The 12,759-nt window shown below is 39.4% G+C and overlaps 6 protein-coding genes and 2 non-coding genes across 8 annotated transcripts; 4 read left to right on the forward strand and 4 right to left on the reverse strand.

Annotated features, from left to right (window-relative positions):
* Positions 1 to 76: 76 nt before the first annotated feature.
* Positions 77 to 874, reverse strand: VOA1 (Voa1p; the record flags this gene model as incomplete). Its single annotated transcript, XM_018131727.1, has 1 exon — positions 77 to 874. One exon carries the CDS (start codon positions 872 to 874, stop codon positions 77 to 79), a length of 798 nt encoding a protein of 265 aa, XP_017987695.1.
* A 510-nt stretch (positions 875 to 1,384) lies between these two features.
* Positions 1,385 to 1,465, forward strand: AW171_hschr42605. The gene has a single exon. It is a non-coding gene; the product is annotated as a tRNA-Leu (tRNA).
* Positions 1,466 to 1,622: 157 nt separating this feature from the next.
* Positions 1,623 to 2,843, forward strand: MRI1 (S-methyl-5-thioribose-1-phosphate isomerase MRI1; the record flags this gene model as incomplete). Its single annotated transcript, XM_018131726.1, has 1 exon — positions 1,623 to 2,843. The coding sequence occupies one exon, from the start codon at positions 1,623 to 1,625 to the stop codon at positions 2,841 to 2,843; it is 1,221 nt and encodes a 406-aa protein (XP_017987696.1).
* Positions 2,844 to 2,951: 108 nt separating this feature from the next.
* Positions 2,952 to 3,041, reverse strand: AW171_hschr42607. The gene is given in 2 exon segments: positions 2,952 to 2,987; positions 3,005 to 3,041. It is a non-coding gene; the product is annotated as a tRNA-Lys (tRNA).
* A 1,710-nt stretch (positions 3,042 to 4,751) lies between these two features.
* On the forward strand, positions 4,752 to 6,482 carry AW171_hschr42608 (cyclin family protein; the record flags this gene model as incomplete). The annotated part of the gene is made up of 1 exon (XM_018131725.1): positions 4,752 to 6,482. One exon carries the CDS (start codon positions 4,752 to 4,754, stop codon positions 6,480 to 6,482), a length of 1,731 nt encoding a protein of 576 aa, XP_017987697.1.
* An 822-nt stretch (positions 6,483 to 7,304) lies between these two features.
* Positions 7,305 to 8,543, reverse strand: AW171_hschr42609 (cyclin family protein; the record flags this gene model as incomplete). Its single annotated transcript, XM_018131724.1, has 1 exon — positions 7,305 to 8,543. The coding sequence occupies one exon, from the start codon at positions 8,541 to 8,543 to the stop codon at positions 7,305 to 7,307; it is 1,239 nt and encodes a 412-aa protein (XP_017987698.1).
* A 1,466-nt stretch (positions 8,544 to 10,009) lies between these two features.
* On the forward strand, positions 10,010 to 10,597 carry AW171_hschr42610 (HDL041Wp; the record flags this gene model as incomplete). Its single annotated transcript, XM_018131723.1, has 1 exon — positions 10,010 to 10,597. One exon carries the CDS (start codon positions 10,010 to 10,012, stop codon positions 10,595 to 10,597), a length of 588 nt encoding a protein of 195 aa, XP_017987699.1.
* A 341-nt stretch (positions 10,598 to 10,938) lies between these two features.
* Positions 10,939 to 12,636, reverse strand: RRP9 (ribosomal RNA-processing protein RRP9; the record flags this gene model as incomplete). Its single annotated transcript, XM_018131722.1, has 1 exon — positions 10,939 to 12,636. One exon carries the CDS (start codon positions 12,634 to 12,636, stop codon positions 10,939 to 10,941), a length of 1,698 nt encoding a protein of 565 aa, XP_017987700.1.
* Between the last annotated feature and the right edge of the window lie 123 nt (positions 12,637 to 12,759).

Raw genomic sequence — 12,759 nt, forward strand, 5'->3', positions numbered from 1 at the left:
TAATTTATTTCAGCCTCACTTATTTGGTGACTTATTAGGTATCTAACGTGTGTTGCTCGAAGACAATCACCTTATTCTAGTTGGTCTTCTTCAATGGATTAGTAGATTTCTGTAAGGCGCCGTATGAGATATCTAAAGACACCAACCAATATATAGCTATAACAAGAATCCATAGCAATATTCCTGAGATCAATAAACAACTCAACAACCCCTCCGTGAAGAGCTTACTTGCATTTTCGTCGTCGGAGTCTGGCTTTTTATCTATAGATTCAGGAGTTGATCCGACTCTCTGATCTGGTTCATCCCTTGCTTGTCTATTTTTACCTTTAGAGCTACCTGTAGATCTATCAAAGAATTGGAGGGCAATGTTCCTGGTGTTGGGCAGAATTTTTGCTAACTGCTCTTGACTCTTCGATAGAAATTGATCCAGTTGTGCAAGATCATACTGGTTATCATTAAAACGAATCAAAACCACCTTGCTACCAGGTTGCACAGAGTTCAATGACTCTAAGTACTCATCATTTAGCTTGCCATGCAAATCCACAATACTGTAATCACTATTTTCTTCCAAGATATAATCTTTATTGAACACGACGGAATGACGAGGGAAGTAAAATTTATCTTCAAGGAACCGGTATTTTCCACTGCTTCCTTTCCAAAGCAGAGAATTTAGCTTATAGTTATCAAACTGGAAGATAATCATAGGTTCGTCCTGGGTAGCATACTTTACCAGCTCATTCAAATGATTGTCAATTGATGACTCTAAAACTGACGACCAATACCCTTCAAAGTCCGTGGAAAAGACCGATCCAACCTCAGCCTGGACTAGGGAGCAGACGCTCACTAATAATGATAATAGTATTGAAAAATTCATAAGACCAATTGCCAAAACAGCCCCTTTAAATGTGTAAACCTACTGCTAAGAACCCCTTTTCGTTAACACTTCGTAGCATTGGAATTTTTTATGTTGAAATACGCATCATGTTGCCACGTGATCGTAAATGTACAATATGGTAAAATTGAAATTGGAGTTAGAGCGGTATAAGGTCTTATATGCTTCAGTCATGAGTTTATTTTGCTATTACAGCTTTTTGGAAGAATTACAGAAAGTTTTGTCCATGTTCGCATACTTTTGAATAAGAAGGTTGTACCGTCCTAAATCTGTTTTAAAATTGCACTTTAAGAACTGAAAGGCGGTTTAGAAAAACACTAATTACTTTGCAATAGGGACTTAAAACTGGAAAAATGAAATATAACCACCGCTATTGATATTTAGTTGCATGAATTAGTAAGAAGCTCACGTAAAGCCCATGAATCAACGAAGTTAATCATAAGCGCAGGTAGCTATGTACTGCGTTAACTCTCATCCAACATCACAGCACTTGGTACTCTGGCCGAGCGGTTAAGGCGCCAGGTCGAGGTCCTGGTCTCTTCGGAGGCGCGAGTTCGAATCTCGCGGGTATCATTATATTTTTACAATTCCATCGCAGATGAAAATAAGCTTTGTCGATGTTCATAAGATTTCTGCAAAATAAACCACTTGAAATTATAGTTAACGGCGCTGCGGTTTACATTTTTTTTTTTTACCTCACAGACTGAGTAGCCGTACTAAACAAGACCAGATGTCACTAGAAGCGATCAAGTTTGACAGAGCTGATAAAACAAACTACTCTGTTTTCATTTTGGACCAGACATTGTTGCCCTATGTCAACAAGTATTTACCTGTGGATACAATAGAGGATGGATACAATCTGATCAAATCTATGAAGGTTAGAGGTGCCCCGGCAATCGCAATTTCTGGTGTTTTATCGGTTTTGATGGAGTGCCAGAAACTCAGTAAGAAGTATAACGCCGGAGAAAAAGGTGATTGCGATTTGTCCAACTACGACAGCTTTAAGCAGATAATGCTCTCACGACTAGATTTCTTATTAAGATCGAGACCAACTGCTGTAAATCTCCAAAATGCCATAAACGAAGTGGTTGCCTTGCTAAATGAGCCATATTGTGGTTCTTTTGATGAGTTCCATCAAAAACTGTACGACTACGCTTGTAAGTTACTTGATGGAGATTTGGAAAACAATAAGAGAATGGGGGACCATGGTGCCAGTTTTCTACAGGAATCACTTTCAAGTGAAGGATTCGAAGGTGAATTTGGCGTACTGACAATATGTAATACAGGATCACTTGCTACATCCGGGCACGGTACTGCTCTTGGTGTGATTCGCTCATTATGGAAAATGTCACAAGAAAAACCTACAAAACCCCGCATGGTGCATGTTTTTCCACTAGAAACAAGACCTTATAATCAAGGATCCAGGCTGACTGCATATGAGTTAAGGCACGATGGTATTCCTTCAACATTGATAACGGACTCCTCTGTAGCCTATAAAATCAGTACATCACCTGTACCAATTAAAGCTGCCTTTGTGGGCGCCGACAGGATTGTTGCCAATGGAGATACCGCTAACAAGATTGGTACCTTTCAACTAGCAATCCTCTGTAAGCACTTTGGAATTAAATTTTATGTTGTAGCGCCTAAATACACCGTAGACCTTGCTACTGCCACAGGAGGTGACATTTTTGTTGAGGAACGCCCCGCAGATGAATTTAGGCTAGTGACTGGCACTTCTGTGGACTCGGACACCGCAAAGCCAGTTTTGGACCAGGAAGGTGCTCCAGTCATCAGTAAAGTGGGAATTACACCACCGGATATGCCAGTTTGGAACCCATCGTTCGATGTTACCCCACATGAATTCATCGACGGTATCATATTGGAGGACGGTGTTTTATTAAAGGACGGAGATGGGAAGTTCGATCTGAGCCAGATAACTAATAGTAGGTAGATCTTAGCTTTTAATAAATAGACTTAGTTGATATTCATCCTCACGATAATGAGGTATGTGTTCCTTAAATATTAATTTTCAGAGGTTCACGACAGGAAAAAAAGAGAACTCCTCATACGGGGCTCGAACCCGTGACATTTCGGTACCTTGCAAGCACTGCTTAAAAGCCGAACGCTCTACCAACTGAGCTAACAAGGACGAGTTCTCTTGAAGTAGACAATAAAACAATAGCTCAATAAGGGAATGTCCTAACCTGCATGACTCAATTAACAACCATAAGGCAACATGTTATAGGTTCGCTTACAAGAAGCGATAATCAGATATTAATGCGGTCAATATATAATTAGTACTAATATCAATTGAATTTGGATACTCCAACAATAATTCAAGGGGAAAGTTACTGATGTAGAAACATAAATTACTAGTAGATTATGGTGAAATTTTGCAGCCGAAACAGTAGCATAGCCAGTAAAAAAGTGGTGCAATGATAAAAACAAGCCTATTAACTGTGTTAATGTCTCACCTTTGAAACATAAGCTATCTATTGCGCCGGATAACTACGCCAGGTGCTAAAAGGTCATTTTAGGACTACACTAGATGTTCAATTGCCTTTTTGATTACTCACAACGTTGATCTGACACCGCATGACCATCAATAACGTATAGCAAATAAGGTTTGTCTAGGTTGTTGCTAATAACATGCATTGGAGATGATTAATTTAGGCGCAGTCCGATAATTTTGATCTGTAAAAATCAAGTACGGGGTCAATAGCTTAATAATTTGGGACGCAACTGTAAGCAACACATCAATTAGATTCTATTCAAAGCTTATTAGAATGTAAGGAAACATCCTTTACATTCCAGCTTTTGCATATCACTGGGAAGATTTATTTTCCCTTCTTAAAGCCCAACGGTAAATAAGTATGAGAGACCAAACTTCCAAAATAGCATCAGCTTCGCCTAAATTTCCTACGTACATTTACGTGAGCTTCCTTATGTGTCGTTGCGAGCGACGGACAGAAACCTCGATTAGAAAATTAGTTACTTCCGTATTCGTCTTGTTCGACGCGCAAACCTAAACTGGAAATTTGTAAACAAATACATCCAGATCGGGTAACACAAAAACAGTTGATGTGAGGGATCATAAAGTAAAATTCTCCCTAAATCGGTACTTTTGTAACATATTGCGATAAATCATAGCATCTCAAGCTTGGCAGCTGTACAGCGGATAATCGCCGGTAGTTACTTAGACTAAAATTCAGAGTTATATTACTGTCTTTGCAGATAAACCCTAATGTTGTAATTTTTTTTTTTTTTTTTTTTTTTTTGTTCTTTGTTTTTTTTTGTTTGTTTTTGTTGTCGCATACTGTTCTTGTGTTATTATGACAATCCTATTAGCCTTTTTTATTCAAGATTTTCTAAAATGTAAAGCCTTGTCGATAGTTTGTATCTTGTGTTAAACTCTGAAGCATATCAAAGAAGTTGATTTGTTGTAAGTCGTTGTTTTTGTATAACCTGAAACAATTACCGAAAAGGAATAGACCACAAACAGTGTTTTTTAAGTTGAACGCATAATCGAGTTCCCGGCTCGTAGGCATTCAGTATTAAACTTTGATATTTTCCGCCTACAACCCCATCGAAGTATACGCTAAGAGTTCAACTTTCACCTTCTTAACTGTTGCAATTACTGTGGGAAACATAGCACAATTGTTACATTATCTTACTAGTCTTACTGCGCTTTGGTTATAGTCTCAGACATTGTTTCTTAAGATCTGACACTAAATTCAATATATTTTGCAATTGAGACGCACCGCTAACATTGTGATTTATTCTCAGACCTTACATTATTTTCAGTTGGGTGCTATAATAGGAACCGGCTGTAAGAAAGCTTCATTATATACCGTCTACGATGTCAGGCGTTAACAAAGAAAACTACCATGGGACAATTGGAACTCGAAACCTGAAGAGCCAGGCTTTGGCAACCAACAAAAGAGCCGTATTAAACAATGTTACTAATACCACTGTTTCCCAGGATTCATCCCAGTCTAATCTCAATGGGAGTAGCTCTGGGTACTCAGCTTTTGGAAAAGTACTGAGACAGGCGAAATCAAAACTGCAGACTGCTAGAGGTGCTGGTTCACTGATACCTCAGGCTAAAAGAAAAGATGCTCATGTTGATCTGGAAGATAAAGAAAACATTAGCTCTCTCCAGGCTTCCTCAGCAGCTGTAGTAGCAATCCAGCCTACTGCATCATCCAGCACAGCCACCAGCTCATCAAGTTGTAGCAGTGCTGCTGCCTCAAAAGCGATAACATCTACCTCTCAAAAGCATCACCTGCGTAGCATAGTGGAGGAAACCCATGAAGAATACCAGTCTACCCTCAAAGGGGGCGATACACTAGAGGAATCAGCCTCAGCAACTAGTACGACGAACAATTCAACAGATATAAATGCCTCTGTTCCCAATACCGTCACCGTTGCAGTGCCAGAGTTAATTGTAAGCGCACCTGCAGGGGAGACCAAAGCACTAGAAGCCGAACCCTTACATACAGAAAGGAAACCTTTCATGTCCAGTACTACTGCAAGCACCACAAATAGCGGTGTCACTACTACGGTTAGCATTTCCACAACCGCCACTACGTTAGGTAGTGGAGTTATTAAAGCGGTTCATAGCCAGCTTCGTCCGAATATTGAGCTGGATGTCAAGAAGAAAAGACCGATAAGCACTGTGGTAGAGCCAGAAGATTCCAAAAAGTTCAAAGTATGCGAAAAGGGCCATAAATACGAGTGGGACGACCTTGATGCTGAGGATATTAATGACCCGTTTATGGTTAGCGAATATGTCAACGACATTTTTGAATACCTACACAAGTTAGAAATTATGACGCTACCAAATAGACACGATTTATTCAAACACGCTAACATTCAACAAAACCGTGACATTCTTGTCAATTGGATGGTAAAGATCCACAATAAATTTGGCTTGCTGCCCGAAACCTTATACCTAGCGTTGAATATCATGGATAGATTCCTAGGCAGAGAATTAGTTCAGTTGGAAAAGTTACAACTTGTGGGGACTGCGTCTTTATTTATCGCTTCCAAGTATGAAGAAGTTTACAGTCCAAGTGTAAAGCATTTCGCTTATGAGACAGATGGAGCCTGCGATGAGGAAGAGATAAAAGAAGGAGAAAAGTTTATACTAAAGACATTACAATTCAACTTAAATTATCCTAACCCAATGAATTTCTTACGAAGAATTTCCAAGGCAGATGATTACGACATTCAATCGCGAACATTAGCCAAATATCTTTTAGAAATATCTGTGGTAGATTTCAAATTTATTGGTATATTACCGTCTCTCTGCGCGGCAGCGGCAATGTTTTTGTCCAGGAAGATGTTAGGAAAGGGAAAATGGGACGAGAACTTGATTCATTATAGTGGTGGCTACACAACGAGCGAACTAGCACCTGTTTGCAACATGTTGATGGAGTTTTTAGTACAACCAGTGGTTCACGACGAATTATTTAAAAAATACGCCAGCAGACGCTTCATGAAAGCTTCAGTAATATCGAGGCAATGGGCCAAGAAAGTTATGAGCCGCAGTTATGACATAATGACTTTACATGAAATAGCGGAGTGAAAATATCAATAAACTTCCGATAAGTTTTAGAAGTTGAGGGCGGTAAATTCAGAGAACTACTATATTATCGAGGCCATGATTGCATTTATGAGAATGTTAATAATTAATTGCATTTTATCTTTTATTTTATTTTATTTTATTTTTTTTTGTTGAAGAGCACATTGTCAGTCAAAGATGTACAATGTCAACCCCATAATCGCAGTGATATTCTCTTGATGCACGATATGCATATTTGTTACCAATAGAACGGTAATATCTAACGCAGAAAGTTGAATAGTATGGGCCACGTAGGAAATATTAGGAGCCAGTACTAGTATTATATATGTTTGAGCAGCTGCTTGCACTAATGTGTATTGACTCTTTAAACGATGAAAAATTGTGACAAGCAAGATGGAATAGCCTTTAGCATACATACGTTAATAGACCCATAGCGCACTATGGGTGCTCATTTCTGAGTATGACAGAAAACCCTGTCCATTTATTTATAGGTAATTTAGTGTTTGCGGTCTCCTTAAATGGAATAAGCGATCCATATCCCCGTACTTTGACTTAATGCGTAGGGGCTAAGGACGAGTAACTTTTAAATGCAAAATGAGTTTTATTAAGTATAAATACAATATATATATTTATATATATATATGCAAAAATGGTGAATTTGAAAAATTATCAGTGAATATGTTCCCCACACGTTATCCTTTATATCTATAACAAACGTAATGAATATGGCTATTTTTGATCGATCAGTTCATTAATCTCATAACATACTGCCTTTGCTTTTCGTCTTCTGTATTAGCTTGAATTATTTTGTTGGGCAGTAATATATTATTCCTTGCTGGTTGAACGGTTATCGCACCACTTCTTAACACTATCCCATACGCCCATTTTTTTGTACTTATAAGTAAAGGCGTTTAATTGAGTGCTTGGCTCACGTATTTCTTGTATTAGTTCTTCACACTTCTCGTGGAAGTTGTAGTTGGGTGATTTAGTCGCCATCGAACTGTACCAGTCAAAGGTCTCATCCCAGGTAAACTTATCTTTACCATAAGTAAGTTCCATTGCACAATACATAGCTATTGCAGCTAAGACCGAGGGCGTGGTGTCCAAAAACTTCGGAGAACACATCGCGTACTCGAGGAAAACTTTGGCAAAGTTTCGCGTACGATGATTATAATTATCTGCTTTTGAGATCCTCCTCAAGAAGTTCATTGGATTTGGCCAGCCAATGTTGAATTCTAGGGAGTTTAAGATATGACATTCAGCGGTTTTAATTTCATCAGTTGTATAAGCGTTGTCAGTGATATATGCATAATTGGATAGCTTCGGGAGATTTACTTCTTCAAACTTTGCAGCGATTAATAAGGACGTGATCGCAACCAGTTGTAACCGCGAAAGTGATACGCTATTTGTGGAAAGGTACCTGTCCATGATATTAATTGCCAAATATAATGCTTCAGGTAATAGCTGAAACTTTAAATGCACTTCTATAAGCCAGTCCACAAGTATGGCACGCATCGACGGCCTTATGTAGCGTGGAAACTGCTTATCCTGAACGTAATTATGTTCACATGTTGTAGTTTTTTCTAGCTCTAGTAAATGTGCAAATATATCGTTTGTGTATTCAACGCACATAGTTACGTCATCTGCTTCCAAGGAGTCAAGATCCTTATGTGGAAATGGCTCCTGGATAACTTTAACATTATCGGTAATGGCAGTGGTATCAGAAGTTGCGGTATCGGAGTCATGTACCACAGGGCTCGTGTCTAATTGAGATTCACGTTGGTCAGCCTTCTGCTTCTTGGTAACAACCTCCTGAGGTTCTTCCTCTTCCTCACTGTCACTATCATGGTAGACAGCAGGACGCTTTTTCGGCGATCTAGGTGGAACTTCACTTTGTTCAAGCTTAGTTACCTCTGTTTGTAGTTTCTTAGTGTTCACGGCCACAGATCCTAAAGCCTTCCGCGGCACCCCGAGAACATTAGCACTATGCTTTTTAACTTCAGGATCTTTCCTTCCACATGTTGTGGAGTTTTCATCACTCGATACCCTTCCTGTTGCACTCATTGATGCTACTATACGTAATGGTCTTTATGTTCAAGAGTACCAACTTTTCAATTTGACCTTGCTTTTGTATAATAGTCGTGCTCCTTAAGACAGCAGCTGTCTTCTTAATATTGATGCGAATTGTAACGTGTAACCGATCTGGTATGCTGTACACGCGTTGGTCGTGTGCACGTACCTGTTGAGTCCTAATACAACTGCTTTCTCGCACTTTTGGTTCTCCCTCACAGTGGTTTTGTGTGCTGTGTCAGGAAATATAAGTAATTTGGCGTTTGAGATTCAGGGCTATCTGCAAAAGATTGCTGTAACTGGCTCACCTTAATTCGCGTAACTGATGGCAACGCAATTAAGCTTACTGGAAATTGTTACAAAAGAACGTACTAATTATTGCAAGCTAAACTAATATTGAAAGACGTGTCTTGGATCCTTTAACAGCTGAATTAATTAACGTTTTAGCAGGTAAGTGCAGTTAAAAACACGTATAGATAAGCTGCCTGAAATGCCCTATATGCACCTCCTATAAGCACTTGTACCAGCTATCATACAAACTCGTCACTGTGCTGGCTGGCTTTAAGAGGACTTATTGCCTGTAACGGACTAAGAAGTTCATACATCTTTGAGACTTAGCTGTCGCGTGTTTCACCAAACTTCGCGACGCGTCGCGAACGCGTCCTTAGCGTGTCGCAGACGCGCCGGTCACGGGACCAGCCAAGCGCACGTGACCAGTGAGCACATGAGAATTCGCACTCGAGTTCCATTCACGTGAGGAGAAATTCACACTAGATGACGTTATTACACGTACATCGTGATCAAATTGTGCCGTCATTCCGGTCTATTTACTTATTACTTTTTTAGGCTTATAAGCCTAATCGGGGAAAATTCCAGATACGCCGGACAATACTGCAAGGGACTGTTTACCAACTACTCTTGTCTGTAAAACAAACGGTACGGGATTATCTATGGCGTGTTTTTTTGTGCACATATCTGTGTTAAAACAAAACAGTTCCTTTTGGTCTAACGGGCATCTCAAACAGGATTCTTACAGACGCATTATTAGTTAACCTGTTATTGTACCGATACAGTTTAGACTATTGTTTTTTCTACCATTGTTTTTTAGGAAGTGCTGATACGCAGAAAAGGTAGTGATTGTCTCCAGTGAAAAGATCACCAGTACTGCATAGATTAGGAAATGATAGCTGATATCAAAATTTGATTTATATGAAGAGGAGTTAGCGTTTTTTAAATTTTCGGTCCCCTGGTGTTTTTCCGTTGGAGAAGTTAACTAACGTCAACCATAGAAATAAACCAGGATTTAGACTTAAGCTCAGAGTTTACAAATTTCTGAAACCCAGTCGGCCATCAAACTCACCCTCAGTCAATCATTTATACTCATTTTTATTCTTTGTTTAAACAGCTACGTTCGTTAATATTTTACTGGTCATCAAGTTTATTTTTTAATACCGAAGGAAATGCAAATTAAGAATTTGATCCTCGGATCTTTATTATCAGTTCCAGCTTTGTGTGATGTATATGATGACCCAGTCTCTTCTACGACTACCTGCACGTTGTATACTACTGTTACATCTTATACCCCAGAAGAGTTGTTGTCTATTGCGTCTGTAAGCTCTGCGTCAGCGTATCAGGCGTCACTGGATGCAGCGGCGGCGGCAGCAGCAGCGGCGGCGGCAGCAGAAGCAGAAGCAGCAGCGGCAGCAGCAGCGGCAGCAGCAGCAGCGTCATCCTCTTCTGAAAGGTCATATTCTTTGGCCCATGCAACTGGATTAATGGCTATTGCCTACTCTAATCACACTAACAGCACTAGGAACTCCAGTTTACCGCTTTCTAACCTAACTACTGTTAACACTACCTTGGGTCCAATTACCTCTGCATCTTCCCCGCTACCAACCATTGAGTCTACTGAACTTTTGACTACTGAGAGCACTACCACTGAATCTTCTAGTTCTTCAGCCGGAGCAAATGCTGGCCCAATGGCTGGTGTTGGAATCAACGGTGTCTTGATAGGTATTGTTGGTGGTTTTGTTTTAGGTTTGCTATGATCCGCAGATTATTCTTATAGCCTCTTATGGCGGGTAGATCATATTCTATGAAATTCGTTGTAATATTACCAAAAAGTGCAAATCGCCTATGACATGAAATTTAATTTCTAATTATGATCATTCTTTTTTATACCCCTTGTTCATGCCGCTATTTTTGGCTGGTAATTGATGAGATGGCATGCAACTAAACCTTTTGTTCTTCTTCGGGCTCTTCTTTCTGAGTTTTCAAGTAATTTATCTATCTAATTTCATTAGATTCCGGTGAAATTCACTTGCCCATATATGTTTTTTAATTCTATAAGCTTATTTTATATATATCTAAACATTATATGCAAAATTGTTCAGAATGTGCTTTGTTCAATCACAGCTGAGTAAATCCCATTTCTGGCATTTGGGATCTCGTCAACCCATCTACCAAGTCTGTGTTCCTTACTGACACTAGCAAGTACACGGAATGTCTCTTTTTGATGTTTTCCCGCTTCGACAACCTGTATTTTTGTAACTAAACCCTTGCAGTTCTGTAATTCCGAGATTAGTTTGAAGTCGCGCATGTTTTCACTAAGAGCCCATACCTTTAGGCTTCCATTCCACGAGCCGCTAAAGAAAACGTTGCTATATGGAATAGCGTAAAGGGAAGTGATCCAATAAGGCTTCATAAGCTTAGTGCCTTGTAATTGTTCCGCACACAAACTAGTGTCCGATTCCGCGCTGATTTTATTCTCCTTAGGAAGTGGAATTATACCGTGAGCAGCTCTATAAATAAATATAGGCTTCTTTCTTGATAAAGACCACAATGCAATATTACCGTTGTCAGAGCCTGTAATGAAATGAGAGTCGTCCACCATGGTAACACAATCTATGCTACCTTCGCCACAGAAAACAGGTTGCTCTTTCTCTTGATCTACATTCTCCTTTAGCCATTTTCTCAAAAGTTTCTCAGGATCGTCACCGCCTCTAAAAGTCAGCCTTGTCTCATCCGCTATCTTCCACAGTATTGCAGAACGGTCTCTGGAGCCAACAGTGACACAGCGCTCCATATTTAATGCAGATAAGTCCACGACCAAATCTTGATGACCGTATAGCACTTCCAGTTGTGCAAATTGATTAATTGCGTATGTTCTAATCTTGTAATCAGCACATGCCGCATAAAGCTGATCAGAGTTTTTTCTGTATGCTAATGCAAGTACTTCACCTTTCCGGTCTTTAGTTGGGATCACCTTCACTGGCGTTAATGATTCAGTACTCCAAACAATCAGTTTCCTATCTCTACCGCCGGTGACAACATATTTACCATCGGGGGAAGCAGAAACTGTAAGAATCTCATCGTAATGCCCCTCAGTAGTATTTTCGTATTCATGCTGACCTGATTTATAATAATTCCTACTTCCTCTGGTATATTTCAATCGTTTTGGTCTCGCCGCAAAATCTGTAACATCATATTTTGTCAACTGCATGTCTTTACTTACAGTGTAAGCAAAGATTTTTGCCTTGTTTTTATTCTGGGCGATTGAGTCGGAAAACTTATTGATACCTGGCTGATAGCAACTAATGGAAGTTAAGTTCTTTTCACCAACTCTAGTGAATGATGTCTTGGCTTCGGACAATAATAGTTTATCACTAATCCACCTATATACACGACCATGTTGCTCAGCAACATCATTTTTTAGTCTCGATGCAATGATGTCTCGATCAAGGTCTTTGGCATCAAAATTATTGTAATTATCAACTTCTATAGACTGATTCTCACGAGTTAGCGTATTTTCACTACTTTCCATAATGTCATTGGCTTCAGTCTTCAGGTTTTCCAAATATTGCTTTGCCAACCGCCTCCTCTTGTCTGCCGCATTTTCGGTTTCAAATTCCTCATCTGAATCAATTTCTGCCTCATTATTGTCATCCATATTCAATTCATCTTCGGATGAGTTCACCTCTTCATTTGATGAAATATCGGTAATGTCTTCGTCATTCGTACGATTAGATGGTTTAGCACCTAATTGTCTCTTACGTTTCTTAGTAGTTGATTTAAGGCTATTAGACATTACTAATAATTGGCTTCAGTTTCCTACCACTATACACAGCTGTCGTGTAGAAGCTTGACGCTCATCTCATCACCCTGTTCGAAGATGTACTCAAAATTTTCAAAATAAAAGAAACGATATATC

The sequence above is a fragment of the Eremothecium sinecaudum genome, chromosome IV (assembly GCF_001548555.1).
Source record: "Eremothecium sinecaudum strain ATCC 58844 chromosome IV, complete sequence".
Classification (NCBI taxonomy): Eukaryota; Fungi; Ascomycota; class Saccharomycetes; order Saccharomycetales; family Saccharomycetaceae; genus Eremothecium; species Eremothecium sinecaudum.